Raw genomic sequence first — 19851 nt, 5'->3', positions numbered from 1 at the left:
CCCATGACCTCTGACTCCTAAACCTGGGCTCTTTCCAACAGCCACGTTGCTTGTCTATTTATATTAATATGTCTCCTCCTCTAGACTGTAAACTCGTTGTGGTCAAGGAATCTGCCTGAATACTGTTGTATTGTATCTTGGAGCAAATTAAGCCAAAGTGGTCTTTAGAAAGCAAATGACTTGATTCACATTAGCGTATTTTGGACACATAATCAGGAGGACTAATTCTCTGGAGAAGACACTAATGCTAATAATAATAATAATAATGTTGGTATTTGTTAAGCGTTTACTATGTGCCAAGCACTGTTCTAAGCGCTGGGGTAGACCCTCAGCACTGTGCTCATTTGTGTATATTTTTATTAATCTATTTGTTAATGAGGTGTACATCCCCTTGATTCTATTTATAGTGATTATGTTGTCTTGTTTTCGTGTCTTCCCCGTTTAGACTGTAAGCTCATAATTGGGCAGGGATTGTCTCTATCTGTTGTAGAACTGTACATTCCAAGTACTTAGTACAGTGCTCTGCAATAGTAAGCGCTCGATAAATATGAATGAATGAATGAATGAATGAATGAATGAATACAAGGGAATCAGGTTGTCCCATGTGGGGCTCACAAAGAGACCAGAACAACGATTGTGGAAAACCAAAAGAAAGGTTACGGATTATGGCAGAAGACAGGACGCTCTGGAGAAAATATATCCATAGAGTCGCTATGAATCAGAAACAACCCGATGGCACTTGATAATAATAATAATTCTTCTAAGTGTTCAGCACAGTACTCTGCACACAATAAGCGCTGGTTAAATACGATTGCCCTACAGACAGAATGTATCTGTCTCCCGCTACACCTAGAACACCTCATGCCTCAGGCGTCGGAAAGAAAAGAGAGAAGGGGAGGGAGGGAGAGGGAGGGAGAGAGAGAGAGAGAGAGAAAGTGGGGAAACAGAGAGAAGAGGTGGGGAAGCAAGCCGGGTGTGTGTGTGTCCCTATGTGGAAGGAATGTTGGGGGTTTGGGAGTGTGTACCCTCCCCAAAGAGACAATGGGCCTGGGGAACCAAGGAGGGGTGGAGCCCCTGGGCAGGGATTGGGTCTGATTTGACCCAGAGATGCAGTGTGGTTTAGTGACAAGAACAGGGCTTGGGAGTCAGAGGACATGGGTTCTAATTCTACCTCTGCCATTTTGCTGCATGATCTTGGGCAAGCCCATTAACTTCTCTGTGCCTCAGTTACCTCATCTGTAACATGGGGATTAAGACTGTGAGCCCCATATGGAAAAGGGACTGTATCCAACCCGATTATCTTGTATCTACCCCAGGGCTTAGAACAGTGCTTGGCATATAGGAAACACTTAACAAATACCATCATCATTATTATCATAATTATTTGATTACCCTGTATCATCCCCAGCATTTAGCGCAGGACTTGGCTCCCAGTGATTGCCTCTAGATCGAGCGTGGCGGTTCTGGCAGCCTAGGCCATGGACACGAACTGGTGACAGTGGTTAACAGAGACGCTTTTTATTTGGGTCTGGGGGTCTGTGGTCCTGGGTTTCAGGGAGGTCAGGAGGTGGGGCCTGCGAGGGGCAGGGGCTGGGCAGGGGCAGTGACTGGGTGGAGTGGCCAGCCGTCACTCCAACACTCCTCAGGAACCTGAGCCTAGGCCTGGGCCGCCTAGACCAACCGGGCAAATTCTTGGAACCCCGCACCCAACGGGCCAGACCGAAGCCAGGACCGGCCATGGGGACTTCCAGGTGACCAGGGTGTCCGGTCTTGTCCTAGGGTGGGCGTCTGGCCTAGTCCCGGGCAGGGAGGCAAGCGGCCAATGAGGAGGTGTCAAGGAGCCGCAGAGCCGCTCCCTGCAGCAGGAGGATGGCGGCCAGGAGCGGCGGCGGGAGTCGGGACACCCTGGCCAGACCAGAGCTGGACGGGGTGGCGCGGAAGCCAGCTGGGATCTGGTCCTGAGCCTCCACTTTGCCCCCGGAAGATGCCACGCAGGGGCCCCGCATGGTGGCTGCAATGGCCGGGATGTGACCCGTCCGGTTGGTCACCACCTCCTGGGGAGTGAGGAGTGGGGTGGGAGGACAAGGAGGAACCAGGCAGGGAGGGAGGAGGAGGCCTTTCTAGACTAAGCCCCGCTTTTCTTCCACTCCCTCTCCCTTCTGCAACACCACAACTTGCTCCGTTTGCTCTTCCCCCCCTCCCCACCCCACAGCACCTATGTATATATAATTCTATTTATTTATACTGATGCCTGTTTACTTGCATTGATGTCTGCCCCCCACCATCCCTCGCCCCCAGATTGTGAGCCTGTTGTGGTTAGGGATTGTCTCTCTCCATTGCTGTATTGTACTTTCCAAGCACTTCGTACAGGGTTCTGCACACAGTATGCGCTCAGTAAATACGATTGAATGAATGAGGAGGAGGAGGACCCAGGGGGAAGGAGTGAGGAGGAGGAGCGAGAGGAGAGGGAGTGAGAGTCAGCTCAGGGGATAGAGAAATTTGCTCAGGAAGCAGGCTGAGCCTCCCTACTGTTTGCAAGGGACCCAGCTGGGGGATGGGGGTGGGATGGGGGGCTTCTCCAACTCCAAGGCCAGAGATGGTTACGTCCCCCCAACATAGACCCGTCCCCCGCTTCCTGGCCCTGGGCTGGAGCAGGGACCCTCACCCCTCGTGGCCGGCATCTCCCTTCCTCGACCTCATGGACCCCGGGGGGGGGGGGCACTCACGTCGATGGTCTTTATCACGACCACTTGATCGGCCTCCCGGCAGGCCCGCTCTGCCTTTCGGATGTTTTCCTCCGTCCACTCCACCTCACTCATCGCCATCAGCCCCTCCATGGAGCTGCAGGTGCAGGGCATTGGGCCAGGGAGGCCAGCCGGGGGCGGGGGATGGTGGAGGGAAGACGAGAGGAGGAGGGCGAGATGGGCATGGGGAGAAGAAGGGGCAATTAGGAAGTTGGTAATAATAATAATTGTATTTCTTAAGTGCTTACTATGTGCCAAGCACTGTTCTAAACGCTGGGGTAGATACAAGATAAGCAGGTTGTCCCACGTGGGGCTCACAGTCTTAATCCCCATTTTACAGATGAGGTAACTGAGGCACAGAGAAGTTAAGAGGTTTCCCAAGGTCACCCAGCAGACAAGTGGTGGAGACCGGATTAGACCTGCAACCTCTGACTCCCAAGTCTGTGCTTTTTTCACTAAGCCACATTGCTTCTCAATAGAGATGCACTTAGTAGAGTGCCTGGCACATAGTAAGTGCTTAACAAATACCATTATTATTATTGTTATTATTATTATTAAGGGAAGAAATGGGAGCAGGGGCAAGGGGGAAAGAGTTGAATGGCGAGGTGGACCTGGCTTTTTGTAGGGACCAGGAAATGGGGAGGGGGAACTCACCCTGCCTCCATCCACCAGTTCATGGGCTCTATGAAGCGTTACTATCCCCAGAGCACCTTCCAGGCCTCAGGTGCCCAGAGAGATGTTCTGCCCACTGAACCAGCCCTCCCCATGCTCGGTAGCTGGTCTACATAGCCCAGGGGCCTGGAACCCAGTTCTGTGTCCACCTGGTGTGGCAGGCATGTCAGGAGCCACCGTGGCAGAAGAGGTGTGGGGGCGGAGCGGGGGATGAGGGCTAGCAGAAAGACCTGTGCTCTACCCCCGACCCCGACCCCCAGGATCTCCCCGCCCCCACGCGGCTCCCGGGGACACGCACTCGGAGACCTCCTCGCCGAACTCTCGGGCCACGTGCACGAGTCCCGGGTAGCCCATGCAGCTGGAGATGGTGGTGCGTGGGAAGTAGAAAAGGAAGACCAGGCACATCTCGTTCATCGTGCTCGGGCCTCCCTGAATGGGGAGGAGGGAGAGGAGGGAGAAGCAGAGGAAAGACCCCAAAGCTCATTGGTTGGGGAAGGTGAGGTGGCCTCCGCTGCCAGGGGAATTGGTGAGTAGTTGCCCTGTGGCCTCTGAAACAGAAGGAGGGTGCTAGCCAACCCTTGTCCCCTTGTTCCTAGTGGGTGCTTCACCAGAGCAGAGCTGATCCTGGAGTTCAGGGTGAGGAGCTCTTGGAGTGATATTTGGGTTGCAGGATGAGGGAGGCAGAGGCTCCACTAGAGAGAAAATCAGCAGGACTGATACCTGGAGAGAAGGAATACCAGCAGGACTGACCCCAGCAATAGTTGTTCTGGATGTGAGGGTCCCCACCCTCACCCCCAAACCCCGGGACAGAAAGATGGGTAGGGGAAATGGGATAATCAGCAGGACTAACACCAGGAGTGGTTGATCCGGCTGTGAGAGCCCCACCCCTGGGGATAGGGGCAGAAAGATGGATGGGGAGTAAAGGGCATGTACGGGTCACACTCCACCGAGACCTCCCCGCTTCCCCACCAGGCAGGAGGTACAGGGGCTAGAGGGAGAGCGCACATACGAAGGTCATGGAGGTCCGGTCCAGAGTCTGGTAGTCACACTCCACTAGCAGCTGGTCGCCCTGCACAGAAGGGAGCACAAAATCCACAGATGACAGCCTGCAAGGGTCGGGGTAGTCCTTCTTGGGACCCAGAGCCTGTCCAAGAGAGGCTCCTGGCAGAGGAAGCTGATGGCTACTCTGAGCCAGCCAGTCTCCAGTGTGGCTCTGCCCCGCCCTCCCTTCCAGGTGCCCGGTGATTCTGGGGGTCCGGATGGACCTGAGACCCTTGGGCTGGGAATGCTGGAAGGGTAGAGGGACTCTGTACCCAAAAAGTTTAGTTCTAGTCCCCTTGGTTTGGTTCTGGACCCCCAATGTAGGTTTTCAACCTCCATGGTCTGGTTCTGAACACCCATGGTTCAGTTCTGGACCTCCATAATCCAGTTCTGAACCCCCTCTGTTCAGTTCCAGACCCTCACTGTAGGTCTCTACTCCCACAGTTTGGTCCGGAGACCCCCCTGGGTGTGCATGCTGCTGTGCCAAGTCCCAGAAGCTGGTGCATCTGTGGCCCCCAGATTGTGATGGGGAGGGCTCTGGGGCTCAGAATTTAGGGGCATTCAGGGAAGGGATAGCCCAACCAAACCAGATCCACTGGCAGGGAACCCCAAGAGCCCAACCCAAGCCGGTCTACCCCTCACCCCCAACCTCCATTCCCATTTCCACAGCCTTTGAACAGCAGGTCTGGGACATGCAGGCACGACCTACTGGAAAAAACCTGGTCCTGGGAGCAGGAGACTTGGGTTCTAATCCCAGCTCTGCCACTTACCTGGTGTGTGACCTTGGGCAATTCACTTATTTCCTCTATGCCTCAGTTTCCTCAACTGTGAACTGGGGATGCCATGGCTGTTCTGCCTAGTTTGACTGTGAACCCCATGTGTAACGGGGACTGTGTCCTTCCTGATTAATTTATTTCCAGCTCAGCACTTAGAGTGATGCTTGACTCATAGTAAGCACTTAACAAATATAAAAATAACTACAATAATAATAATAACAGTGATGCTCTGGGCTGTCAACCCATATCCTTCCCTCTGGGTGGGAGAGTCCATCAACATCATCAATGCCGATGGGAGCACCTGGTTAGACTGCTGTACTAGGAGCCAGCTATATGCAGAGTACTGTACTGGGAACCAACTAACTAGTACAGTGCTGAACTAGGCCCCAGCTGTGTCTTCAATAAACACAATAAACACAGAGAGCTGTAATAAACTTTGGGAAACATACACAGAAGTAAAAGACACACTCTCTTCCTTTGAGGAGTTTATAATTGAAGGGAGTGATGAGGAAATGAAGACAGATGGTAAATAGTCTTTAAAAAGAATGAAAGCAGACATAAGAGACACATGTGAGTAAATGAAACAGATAAATATAAAGGTGCTGGGTGGCATCAGAGATACTCACCACCTTGATTTCCACCCGGTCCTTCATGTCTCGACTTTCTTGCAGGTTGAAGTCATAGGCATTGTCCTTACAAATGGTCCTGAGCTGGACACCATTGCTGGAATCAGTCAACCACCAATCAGTCAATCAACCCAACAGTGGAACTTATGTGAGCATTTACTGTGTGAAGACCTTGGGTTCATACACTATAACAGAGAAGCAGTGTAGCCTAATGGAAAGAGCACAGGCCTGGGAGTCAGAAGACGTGGGTTGTAATCCTGGCGCTGGCACTTATCTGCTGTGAGACCTTGAGCAAGTCACTTCACTTTCCTGTGCCTCAGTTATCTCATCTGTAAAATGGGGATTAATATTTTGAATATGTGAAGTAGGGACTGTGTCCAACCCAATTATCTTGTATCTACCCCAGCATTCAGTAAGCAGCGAGGTCTAGCAGGTAGAGGACATCCCTGCGAATCAGAAGGATCTGCGATTTAGTCCCGGCTCCATCACGTGTCTGATGTGTGACCTTGGGTAAGTCACTTCACTTCTTTGTGCCTTAGTTACTTCATCTGTGAAACGGCGATTACTGTGAGCCCCATGTGTCCAACCTGACTAGTTTGAATCTACCCCAGCACTTAGCACAGTCCCTGACATGCAGTAAGTGTTTAACAAATACTACAATTATTATTAACATTATTAACTTCTCTGGGCCTTAGTTACCTCATCTGTAAAATGGGAATTCAGCCTGTGAGCCCACTGTGGGACAGGGACTCTGTCCAACCTGATTTGCTTGTATCCACCCCAGTGCTTAGTACAGTGCCCACACATAGTAACCACTTAACAAATACCATTAAAAAGTACCATAAAAAAATGAACAGAGTTGGTAGATTTAACCCCTCCCTTCAAGGAATTTACAGTTTAGAGACTTTCCCTCCAGTCTTTAAGCTCACTGTGGGCAGAGAACATGCCTACCAACTGTTACAGTGTACACTCACAAGTCCTTAGTACAATGATCTGCACAAAGTGGGGTTCAATAAATACCACTAATTGATAGATCGATTCCTCCTCTTTTGCTTCTTCCTCCCTCTCTTTCTCCCTCCTCTTCTCCCTCTCCCTCTCTGTCCTGTGCTTACCGGTACTGGATGGCCTGCACGGACCGGCCTGCCAGGTGTGTGTGCAGCAGGTAAGCATACACCTGGAGTTCTGGCAGGGGAGACCCATTCACCTGGGAGGTGGAAACACAATCATTTCACTCTTCAGAATGATACCCTAACTGACTCTCTCTACCCCTGCCCAGCTCCCCTGCACCTGCCCTCCTCCCTTGCCCAGTTGGTTGGGGGTATTGAAGGGACAAGGTGAACCCTGGGCATTGAGGCTGCCCTTCTCCCACCCCCCACCATTGCCAGCCTCACCTCCTCAAACGTGTCGGTCTGACAGAGCCCGTAGGATCCATAGGACACAGCCCCGGGGGGCAGGAAGTGGATGGGGAAGGTGTAGACGCCAAGCTGCAGCACCCCCATGTCGTACTTGCGCAGGGTCGGGGTGAAGAACACTCGTATGCCCGAAGAGTCGGAGATACCTGTGGTGCAAACAGCTGTGAGGATTCCCGGCTGCTCTCCACTAATCCTGAGAGGCTGCAAGCACCAGTTCTCTCACTGAGCTAAGCACTCATACAATGAGGCCACATCCCCATCCCCTCACTGCCCAGAGAGTTCACTGGCTTCTTCGTGACCACCACCATCGACATCATCACCACTTTCATCTCCACCCCAATCAAAGGCGTTTATCTAGGGCTGAACATGTGCCGTTCACTGTACTGAACCCTTGGGAGAGTACAACTGAGTTAGTATACAAGATTCCTGGCCACAAGGATCATAAATCTACAGTGGGAGACAGACATTAAAATAGATTAGGGATAAGGCAAATGTTAGGGTATGAGGATTTTACATAAGTGTCGTGGGGCCTGGGTGAATACCAAAGTGATATCACCAACCCCACCATCTCTAACCCACCATCACCATCCCCATCATTTTCTCCATTATCATGATTACCATCATCATCAAACCATCACAATGATCTCTACCATCTTCATCATCACCTCCAGTCGTCACCATCACCGTCATCACTATCATCACATCAAGACCACAGTCTCCATCATCTTCACCATCGACCCCATTATTTCTACCAGGGGCACCATCACCACCACCATAATCATCATCACCACCATTGTCATGATCTCCACCATCTTCACCAACATCATCCCTATTATTTCCACAATCATCACCATTACCACCACCGTCATCATCATCACCACTGCCATCGCCATAATCTCCACCATCTTCACCACCACCATCCCAGTTTTGCCACCCTCATCACCATCACCCCCACCACCACCATCATTACCAGCATCAGCATCTCTATCATCGATACTAACCATCGTTACCATTATGTCCACCATCAACACTACCCACACCATAATCTCCACCATCTGCACTATCACCATCATTGCCATCATTATCTCCACGATCATCACCACTATCATCACAATAATCTCCACTATGTTCACCATCATTATCACCATCTCTACCTCATCACCTTCATTTCCACCATCATCTCTGTCACCACTACCATCATCACTATCACCACCAGTAGTAGCAGCAGCATTGATTAAGCCCCAGTTTGGTACAGGGCACCGTTATAATTGCTTGGGAAGTTCAAAATAATGCAGCAACACATTCCCTGCCTACATGGAGCTTCCACCCTAACAGATACATTTCAACTCCAGTAGTGAAAATTAAAAATTAAGTTCACTTAGATATGCCCCTCTCAGGGTTGCCCCTGTAGAGTTTCCAGGACTCTATCAGTCTCATCTATGGGAGGGAGGGTTGAGCAGAGGCCTACCCATTCCGTTCCTAGTTTGGTCAGTGGCTAATGAGTGGAAGACAATCTCCTTCAAGTCAAAACTCACCCATGATGGGCAACAGTGGCACAGGAGAGAGTCGAGGGTGGAGTTTCAAGTTTACTGTGCAGAAGATGACAATGGTAAACCACTTCCAGATTTTTACCAAGAAAATTGTACAGATACACTACCAGAGTGATTGCAGATAGTGTGGCATTCTGGGAGAGATGTGTCCATGGTGTCGCTATGGGATGGAAACAACTCAAGGGCATAAGAAAAGACAGATACACAAGTACTGAGGAGGATGTAAATAAGTTCATAAGTGCTATGGTTCACTGAGGGTGCTGGGAAATTAATCTGGTAAATCTTGTTAGAAGAGGTGGAATTTTAGGAGGGAATTGAATGTCGAGAGGCCTGTAGTCTGATGGATTTTGGGAGTTAGTTCCAAGCCATTGAAATAATGAGAGTAAGGATATGGAGGAAGGGAAATTGAGAGCAAGATCCCTTCTGTTTAGGAGGAACAAAGACAATGAGTTGGGGAATAGCAAGTAAAGAGAGAGATTGATAAACTGGGATTGGATGGGGGAGAGTCTTGAAATCAACAGTGGGGAGTTTTTGTTTTATATGAAAAGATGAGAGGAGTCAGCAGAGGGTTTGGTGGAGAGGAGAAACATGGGCTGAGTGACACTTCAGGGAGATGATCCATGTTGTTGGAGAGTGGACTCTAGATTAGATTGGGGAGAGGCTGGGAAATCAGAGATGGGGCCAATGCAATAATCTAATCGTGATTTGACCAGAACTTGGACCAGAGTGATAGCAGTTTGTCTGGGGGGGTGGCTTTTATAATGGTATTTGTTAAAAGCCTACTATGTGCCTGGCAGTGTACTAAGCACTGGGGCAAAGAGAAAAGAGCCTGGGCTTGGGAGTCAGAGGCCAGCTCTGCCACTTGCTAGCTGTGTGACTTTGGGCAAGTCACTTAACTTCTCTGTGCCTCAGATGCCTCATCTCTAAAATGGGGATTAAAACTTTGAGCCCCACGTGGGACAATCTGATCACCCTGTACCCCCCAGCGCTTAGAACAGTGCTTTGCACATAGTAAGCACTTAACAAATACCACCATTATTATTATTATTTTCAGGTTGGGCTCATAGTCTTAATCCTCATTTTATAGAAGTAAAGTGACTTGTCCAAGGTCATGCAGCAGAGAAGTAGCAAAGCTGGGATTAGAACTCAGATTCTCTGACTCACAGGCCTGTGCTTTTTCCACTAGACCACACTACTTCCAATTTGGAGGGAGGAGCCGATCCAGGAGCTGTTCTGCAGGGTAACCCAGCAGGGTTTTTCAGTAGATTGAGTGTGTGAGCAGAGAGGCAGTAAGGCACCCAGGATGACACTGAGTTTGCGAGCTACAGGGTTGGGGAGGGTGATGGTGGGGTTGACAGATATGGGAATGTCACAGGGGTGGGTAGGTCCAGAGGGAAAACTGGGAGTTCTGTTTCTCTTCCCCATCCCAGCTTCTATCCACGCAGTGCTCCTCTCAGGCATGGGTGGGCGAGGCTGGTTGATGCAGGGGTGTGACTCCTAGGCTCGCCATAGATCTTGGCCACTTCCTCTCCAGCCTCTAGACTATCTAGACTGTAAACTCATTGTGGGCAGGGAACTCGTCTACCAACTTTGTTGTACTGTATTCTCCCAAGCACTTAGTACAGTGCTCTGCACACAGTAAATGAGAAGCAGTGTGGTATAGTGGATAAAGACCCATCCTGGGAGTCAGAAGAACCTGGGTTCTATTCCCAGCTCCACCATGTATCTGCTCTGAGATCTTGGGCAAGTCACTTCACTTCTCTGCTTGGCGTAGTGGATAAAGCATGGGCCTAGGAGTCAGAAAGTTATGGGGTCTAATACCAGCTCTGCTGTTTTCTGCTGTGTGACCTTGGGCAAGTTACTTTATTTCTCTGGTCCTCGGTACCTTCATCTGTAAAATGGAGATGGAGACTGTCCCACGTGGGAAAGGGATTGTGTCCAACCCGATTTGCCCAGCTCTTAGTACAGTACCTGGCACATAGTAAGCGCTTAACAAGTGCCATAATTATTATTATTATTATTATTCTCTCGCCTCAGTTGCCTCACCTGGAAAAATGAGGATTTAGAGTGTGAGCCTCATGTGGGACAGGGATTGTGTCTAACCTGATTGACTTGTTTCTACTCCAGCGTTTAGAACAGTGTTTGATACATAGTAAGCCCTTAACAAGTACCATAACTATTACTATCATTAAGTGCTAAATAAATACAATTGATTGATTGTTTGATTCCTCTTCCGCGGCAGCAGCCTACCTGGATGGAACCCTCACCCACCTGGGAGGCTGTGGACGTTGCTGTAATGAATCTCCAGTCGAACCCACTGCGGATCAATGGGTGTCCCGATGGAGATGCCCACGTCATCTGGAAACTGATAGCTCTGGGGGCAGAGGGCAAAGAGCTCTCAGCTCTGCTCAGGGGACACTGCCTGAGCCTCTGGACCAGGATTCATTGCATTTCAGGGGGAGGACACATGGAGCCAACCCCAGTCAAGGACAATCCGAGTTTGGGAGAGAAAGTGAAATCAGAAGAAGGCAAGAAGAGGGCAATTCAGGGGGAGTGAAATGGGGGAGGGAGAGAGAGATGGGGAGAAGGGAAAGAAAAGAAGATAGAGAGGAGTGGGAACCACTGAGGGACAGGCTGGATTTAACTCCTGTCCCTCCGGACTCACCGTCCCTCCGATGGCCCAGCCGATGACTACTTGGGAGCAGAGGGAGAAGGCCGGGTCACTCCCGTAGCAGTCACTGATGCCCGTGGGCAGGACACTGGCATTGCCGCAGGCATAGACGAGGATGTGATGCACCATTGTCTCATTGTGGTAGGTCAACTTGGGTTCAAACTGGGGTTGGCGGGGGAAAGAGTGGGGGAAGGTGGGGGAGGGACAAGGGCAGGGAGGGGGCAAAAGGTGACAGGTGGGGAGGGTCAGGAACAGGGAGAGGGACCAGGGGAGGCAGAGGGACAGGTTGGGAAACCAGGTCCTGAGATACGGGAGGGACACTTCCTCCCTCCAAACTGCCCCTTTCCCCACTTCCCCAAAACCCTTGGCATAACGATCTCCTTCAAGGCCAGCTGGAGGTGAGCAGGAGGAGGGTTGGGGGGAGGAGGGGGTCTGACCTAAGGACTTCCCCTGACCCCCAGAGCAGAGTGGACAGTCGGGGAGAGGGGACCCCTGGGATCAGATGCTAGGTGGAGGAGAGCAAACATCCTGTCCCTCTCCAATCTCCCCTGGGGGCAAGGGACCCCTCCCTTCCTTACTCCCCTGATCCCTGACCCCTGTCCCCTTCCCCACCTTGTAGATGTGGTGTTTCTCCTTGACCATAGGCAGGGGTAGGAAGGTACAGGCATATGTGGTGTCCTCCTCCGGAATCAGGAACTAAGGGGAGCAGAAGAGGGAGAGCCCAGGTAATGGGGGGAGGGCATGGATAGGAGCAGCCCAGGTCTCGCCCCCTTGGATTCAATTACTATCTCTATGCAGATGACTCCTAGATCTACATCTTCAGCCCTGACCTCTCTCCTTCCCTGCAATCTAGCATTTCCCCCTGCCTTCAGGACATCTCCACCTGGATGTTCTGCTGACATCTCAAGTTAAGCATGTCCAAAACTGAACTCCTTATCTTCCCAACAAAACCCTGTCCTCCCCATGTCTTTCCCATTACTGTAGACAATTATCCTCCCTATCATTATCCTCCCTATCTCACAAGCTTGTAACCTTGATGTTGTCATCAACTCATCTCTCTCATTCAACACGCATATTTAATCTGTCACCAAATTTTGTCAGTTCTACCTTCACAGCATTGCTAAAATCACCCTTTCCTCTCCATCCAAACTCTTGACTATTGGTTCTGCCTCCTCCCTGACCTCCCAACCTCCTGTCTCTCCCCACTCCAGTCCATACTTCACTCTGCTGCACAGATCATTTTTCTACAAACTTTCAGTGCAGTTCATGTCTCCCCACTCCTCGAAAACCTCCCATGGCTGCCCATCCACCTCCAAATCAAACAGAAACTCCTTACCATTGACTTTAAAGCATTCAATCAGCTCACCCTATCCTACCTCATCTCACTGATGTCTTACTGTAGCCTAGCCCACACAGTTTGTTCCTATAGCACCAGCTTAGTCACTGTGCCCCAATCTCATTTATCATACACCCGACCCCTTTTCCCCTTCCCCCAGCCAGGAACTCTCTCCCCATCTATATTTGCCAGACCACTAGTTTCTCCACCTTAAAGCATTATTAAGGTCACATTTCCTTCAAGAGGCCTTCCCCATTAAGCCCTCTTTTCCCTGGCTCACTCTCCCTTGAGTGTCATCTACACACTTGGATCTGTGACCTTTGGAAATTTGATATTCGCCCCACCCCCTAACCTCACAGCACTTATGTTCATATTTTTAAATTTTAGATATTTTTAAATTACTTATTTGTGCTAATGACTATCTTCCCCTCTAGACTGTAAGATATTTTTGGGTAGTGAATGTGTCTGCTAATTCTGTTGCATTGCACTCTCCCAAGTGCTTAGTACAATGCTCTGCACATAGTAAGCGCTCAATAAATCTCATTGGTTGACTGATTTTGTAGAATGGGGGAAGGATGGGCATGTTTGAAAGCAGAGGGGATGAGCTGTCAGAGGGGTAAGGGATGATGAAAAGCAGTAAAGGAGGTGATATGAGCTGGAGCAAGTGGTTTCTGGAGATAGTAATAATTATAGTACTTGTTAAGCACCTACTATGTGCCAAGCACTGGTCTAAGCTCTAAAGAGATACAAGTTAATCAGGATGGACACAGTCCCTGTCCCACATTGGGGTCACACTCTTAATCCCCTCATTTTTACAGATGAGGTAACTGAGGCCCAGAGAAGTAAAGTGACTTGCCCAAGGTCACACAACAGACACGTGGTGGAACTGGGATTAGAACCCAGTTCCTTCTGACTGCCAGACCCATGATCTTTCTTAATGGAAAGCAACAGGAGCAGCAACAGGAAGTCAGAGAGATCAGCATCATAGGTGTAGGAAAAGTGGGTGGACTGAAGGAACAGGTAGAAATTTCCTCTGGGAGACAGATGGGGAGCAGGAGAAAGGTGACAAAAGAGGAGTGTTGAGAGGGTGATGAGGAGGGAGGGGTCAGGAGGAAGGGCCTGGGTAAAGGCAGAAGGGAGAGCCTAAGGAGCAAGGGGGTGGAGGACTTAACTGAAGTGGGCATTTGGGAGGGCGGCATAAAAGGGGTGAGGGAAAGATGGTGGTGGTGGAGCATGGGTTTAGGGGAGAAGGGCTCACATCCGTGATCTCTATGTCATAGATGTAGGAGATGTCCGGTGAGTCCAGCTGGTCGGGATGGATGACCTGCAGCAGGAAGATGGATTTGACGAATGTCCTCTTGGCCTCCAGCTGCATCTGGTCACTCTGGTCACTCAGGCCATAGGCCCCAATGACCCGGATGGTGTCATCCTGGGAAGACAATTGGTTGGGGCGGGGCAGGAGTTAGGGGAATGTGCTCCTTCACAAACAAGTGCACACATACACAGAGCCCACCTGTGTGTACACTCAACCCACAAACACAAACACACAGCCCCCCGAGCACACACACAAAACTAATGCCCATTCACACACACAACTCCCACTGTGCTCATACGCAGCCCCTGTACATATGCACAGTCTGCACACAAGCAACTAATTCCCATACATCCACATTTGCCTTGCCCTTGGGTGCACTGGGCAGGCAGAAGGTGGGGAAAGGTGGGTTTGGGGCAAGCCGGGAGCTGGCAGGGCCAGGTGGGGTCTCCCCACTTTCCATACCGTGATGTCCCTGTCGTGGGGATCGCAGGAGCGGAAAGGGCGGGAGAAACGCATGGTGGTGTAGATGGAATCCTGAACCAAGGACTGCAGGTGGGCATCCTGACTCCCATCCTGCTCCACCGTCCCATCATCCACCAGGTGCTGGTCCTGGAAGTGAGAGGCAAGGGTAGGGGGCATCAGGGGGTGAGCAGGATCCGGGGGGCTCTGCTGGGCAAGAGATTCAGACTCGTCTCCTGCCCCAGTGCTAATGCCCCTGTTGGCATGCTCTGCGAGTGCCCCAAAACCCCAGGGCCAGTCTTTCCAGCCCCTCTTGTCTCTTGCAGGCTGTCCCTACAGTGTCTTCTCCACATCCACACCAATCTGCTTCCCCAACTTGGTGTCATCCTCCTCTTTCTCTGCTGCTTTCCAAATCTTACCTCCTTCCCTTGGCCTCTGACCCCATTCCCTCTCCCTCCTAAAAACACTTACTCCTCATTCTGGACTGCCATCATCCCTTCCCTGACCAGCACTTTCCCCTTTCTAACTTTCTCATTCCCTCCCTGACTGTCATCTTCCGATTCCTGACCACCACCTTCCCCTCCCTAATGACCTCCTTTCCCTCTCTGACCTCCATCTTCCCCTCCCTGACCAGCATCTTCAACCTCTTAAGTCTTACTTAGATGGTTTCATTCTCCTCATCTTCAAAAGCCTTCTACAATCATAACTGTTCCTAGAAACCTTCCTTGACTAATCTCTCATCTCCCCAGCCCTTTCTCCTTCCCTTAAACAATGGAGTCTGTAACCCTTAAGCAAGCAGTGTGGCCTAATGGATAGAGCATGGGCCTGGGAGTCAAAAGGGCCTGGGATCTAGTCCCAGTTCTGCCACTTGTCTTCTGAGTGATCTTGGCAAGTCACTTCATTTCTCTGTGCCTCAGTTACCTCATATGTAAAATGATTATGGTATTTGTTATAATTATGGTATTTGTTAAATGCTTACTATGTGCCAAGCACTGTTCTAAGCACTGGGGTAGATACAAGGTAATGAGGTTGTCCCACGTGGGGTTCACAGTCTTCATCTCCATTTTACAGATGAGGTAACTGAGGCACAGTGAAGATAAGTGGCTTGCCCAAGATCACACAGCGGACAAGTGGCAGAGCCAGGATTAAAGTAGAGAAGCAGCGTGGCTCAGTGGAAAGAGCATGGGCTTGGGAGTCAGAGGTCATGGGTTCGAATCCCAGCTCTGCCACTGGTCAACTGTATGACTGTGGGCAAGTCACTCAACTTCTCTGTGTCTCAGTTCCCTCATCTGTAAAATGGGGATTAAGACTGTGAGCCTCATGTGGGACAACCTGATGACCCTGTATCTACCCCCGTGTTGAGAACAGTGCTCTGCACATAGTAAGCACTTAACAAATACCAACATTATTATTAAAACCCACGTCCTCTGACTCCCAAGTCTATGCCCTTTCCACTAAGCCATGGATTATTATTATCAACAATAATAACGATAACGGTATTTGTTAGGTGCTTACTATGTGTCAAGCACTGTTTTAAGTTCTGGGGGAGATACAAAGTTATCAGGTTGTCCCAGCTGGGGCTCACAGTCATCCCCATTTTACAGATGAGGTAACTGAGGCACAGAGAAGTTAAGTGACTTGCCCAAAATCACACAGCTGACAAGTAGTGGAGCCAGGATCTGACCCCCAACCTCTAACTCCCAAGTCCAGGTTCTTTCCATTTAGCCACGCTGCTTCATTAAGATTAAGACTGTGAGCCCTTTGAGGGCTAGAGACTGTGCCCAACCCAGGTATCTTGAATCAAGCCCAGCATTTAGAACAGTGCCTGAAACCTAGTAAGTGCTTAAAACCCCTCACAGTTATTATTATTACTTTCATTATTCTCATTTTGTTATTCACCTATCCCCAGCCCCACAGCACTTATCTCGATAGCCTTATACTCTGTCTCTTCTCCTATCTGTAATAATAATAATAGTGGTATTTTTTAAAGCTCTTACTATGTACAAAGCAATGTACTAAGCGCTGGGGTAGATACAAGATAATCAGGTCCCATATGGGGCTCACATTTTAAGTAGGAGGGATTACAGCTATTGAATCCCCATTTTTCAGATGAGGGAACTGAGGCACAGAGAGGTTAAGTGATTTGTCCAAGGTCACACAGCACATAAGTGGCAGATCTGGGACTCCCACACCCATGATCTTTCCAATAGACCACGCTGTTCCTCTGTGAACTATTTTAATGTCTGCCTACCCATATAATGTGTGACCTCCTTCTGGGTAGGGTCTATGTCTCCATACTCTATTGTAGGGTACTCTCCCCAGGGCTTAGTACAGTGCTCTGCACAGAGTAAGTACTCAATAAATGCAGTTGATTATCTGTATGATTGATTGTTTGAACAGGGCTGTGCTGTGACCCAGGCAGAGCCAGGCCTGATGGGGTGGTTCCCAGACCACTCTGCCCACTCAGGATGTGAGTGCATGGATGTTTGGGCAACAGCTGGGCATCACGCATTTCCTAGGGATATATCCGTCCTTGAGTACCAGTGGATATGCACGAACACCAGGGTACACAGGTCCACAGTCACATCTGAGACAGGTAATAATAATGTTGGTATTTGTTAAGCGCTTACTATGTGCCAAGCACTGTTCTAAGCACTGAGGTAGACACAAGGTAATCAGATTGTCCCACGTAGGGCTCACAGTCTTCATCCCCATTTTACAGATGAGGTAACTGAGGCACAGAGAAGTTAAGTGACTTGCCCAAAGTCACACAGCTGACAAGTGGCAAAGCCGGGATCCCAAGCCTGGGCTCTTCCCACTGAGCCACACTGCTTCTCAAGCAAGTAGTGTCATTGGAGCTTATGCCAGCTACCTGAGGGGGCAGGGGCCCAAACCCCCAGCGTCCCAGTGAGACCACCCTACCCCAAGACCCCTCCCACAGCCTGGGCTCACCGAGAAGTAGATGCTCCCATTGGGTAGGACGCCGCCCACCACCAGGTCGGCCCCCACGTTGGTGTCACGGTTGGTGATGCCCAGGCCCACCCAACCGGCCGTGCGAACCTGCAGGTCGAAGGTGATGACTTCGGCGTCTGGATCAAAGTCCCAGCGCAAGTACATGACGTCAGAGGGGTCCAGGAAGCGGGAATAGCGCAGTGGGGCCCTGGAGCCCATGGGGTCGCCCCACGAGGGGACAGACAGGAGTGGGAGCAGAAGCAGCGTCCACAAAGGGACCGTCAGTGCCATTGTGACCTGCCAGAGACTCCACTCAATGGGAAGAGGCCAGCCAGGTGCCCGCTGTGCCCCCTGATGTCCTCTGGGAGTCCGCTGTGCCTGCTGGGACCCGCCAGGGCCCAGGCAGGTTTATATGAGGCTGGGCAGGGGCTGGGCAGGGCTGGGCAACAGGCCAAGAGGAGGAATGGGTCACAGGAGGGAGGCACCGCTTACACAACTTAGGTTGGAGAGAAAGGGGTAGCGGGGAGCACAGCCCTACCCTGCGGGGCTGGAGGCCAGCGTACAGACTGAGCCCCCGCACCAGTTTCGGCCAAGGACCAAGGGACCGAGAGCCAGGGTTCCAGCAGTGGGGTGGCATGACCCTTGCCCCTTCTCCTCCCTGCTCCTTGGGGGCTCAGATCCAGGTTATAATGCCAGAGGAAACAGAGGGCCAAAGCTGTCAAGGAGCCAGTCCCATCAATCATGGGATTTATTGAGCCTTTCCTGTGTGCAGAAGGCTGTATTAAGCAATAGATAGATGTCCCAGGTGGAAGGTACCCCACACTGGCGGTCAGCTTCAGAAGCTCAAGGACAGTCCCATCTTGCAGATGCATAAACTGATCCCCTTGATTCTATTTATCTTGATGATGTTGTCTTGTTTTCATTTTGTTCTGTTTTGCTTTGTTGTCTGTGTCCCCAGTTTAGACTGTGAGCCCATCATTGGGCAGGGATTGTCTTTATGTTACCAAATTGTCCATTCCAAGTGCTTAGTACAATGCTCGGCACATAGTAAGTGCTCAATAAATACTATTGAATGAATGAATGAATAAAGGGGGAGGTTTGGCAGCGAGGCCTAGTGGAAAGAGCCCGGGCCTTGGAAGTCAGAGGACCTAGGTCCTAATCTGGCTCTGCCACTTGCCTGCTATGTGACCTTGGACAAATCACTTCACTTCTCTATGCTTCAGTTCCCTCATCTGTAAAATGGAGATGCATTACCTGTGCTCCCTCCTACTCCAACTGTGAGCCTCATGTGGGACAGAGATTGGGTCTAACCTGATTAACTCATATCTACCCCAGAGCTTAGAACAGTGCTTGACACATAGTAAGTGCTTAACAAATACTATTTAAAGAAACTACCCAGGCAGAGTCAACTGGAGAACTGGGTCTAGTTGGGACCAAAGTTCAAGGTAGACTGGCGAGGGAGAAGGGTCCATGTGGGCTGGGGAGGGGGAGGGTTGAGGTCAGGGATTTATGGACCCTACTTCCTTAGCTTCCTCTCTCTCTCCCTCTGTCTCCCAAGCTGGAGGCAGAAGCGCAGGGGACACGGGGAAGGAGACTAAGAATGGTAGTTTCAAGTACAGGCTGAGCACTAATCCCTGGACAGACAACCAGGAGGGAGGGGTCGGGGAGGGGAGGGGCCGGAACAGGGAGTCCTAATCGGCTTTCTGGGGTGGAGGAAATTCAGATCACATCTCCAGTCTGCCTCCAAGAGGGCAGGAAGCAGGCAGATGGGGACAGACGCGCTAAGCCAGAGAGACACCGGCTGCCAGGGTGGGGGAATATCTACAAGTGTATGTGACCTGGGATAGAGGTGTCTGAGAGATTTTGTATATGTGCGTGTTTGTGTGTGTGTGTGTGCCTGCGCGTGCATGTGAATGTGACTATTGTTGCACTGTACACTCCCACATCATTATTATTATTAGTACAATGCTCTGTACACAGTAACCGCTCCATAAATATGATTGACTGATTGAATGAATGAGTGAATGAATTTAATATGGTGAGTGAGAGAATGTTCTCTCCAAGCGTGTGTGACCTGGATAAAGGTGTGTCAGAGTGGGTGTGCACATGTGTGTATGCATGTAACACTGTGGGTGTGAGTGTGTGTGTGTGTGTGTGTGAGAGAGAGAGAGAGTGTGTGTGTGTGTGTGCATGAAACACTGTGAGAGTAAATGTCTATGAGTGTGCATGACTGGGGGATAGAGGTGAAAAAGTATATGCATGTGTGCTTGTAACACTGTGAAAGAGAGAGTGAATGT

At 50.5% G+C, this 19851-nt stretch overlaps 1 protein-coding gene across 1 annotated transcript; it reads right to left on the bottom strand.

Annotated features, from left to right (window-relative positions):
- Window positions 1-1532: 1532 nt before the first annotated feature.
- On the bottom strand, window positions 1533-17819 carry LOC114809129 (putative DBH-like monooxygenase protein 2). Its single transcript, XM_029058178.2, has 13 exons — window positions 17555-17819; window positions 14606-14752; window positions 14087-14257; window positions 12105-12188; window positions 11487-11654; window positions 11093-11195; window positions 7251-7417; window positions 6972-7063; window positions 5860-5956; window positions 4426-4485; window positions 3715-3845; window positions 2727-2841; window positions 1533-2054 (listed from the first exon to the last, which is right to left on the bottom strand). Exons 1-13 carry the CDS (start codon window positions 17771-17773, stop codon window positions 1794-1796), a joined length of 1815 nt encoding a protein of 604 aa, XP_028914011.1. The 5' UTR covers window positions 17774-17819; the 3' UTR covers window positions 1533-1793.
- Between the last annotated feature and the right edge of the window lie 2032 nt (window positions 17820-19851).

This window comes from Ornithorhynchus anatinus, chromosome 2 (assembly GCF_004115215.2).
Source record: "Ornithorhynchus anatinus isolate Pmale09 chromosome 2, mOrnAna1.pri.v4, whole genome shotgun sequence".
In the NCBI taxonomy this organism is placed as follows: Eukaryota; Metazoa; Chordata; class Mammalia; order Monotremata; family Ornithorhynchidae; genus Ornithorhynchus; species Ornithorhynchus anatinus.
Note: the sequence above shows the minus strand (reverse complement) of the source record. Positions and strands in the feature narration are given on the sequence as shown.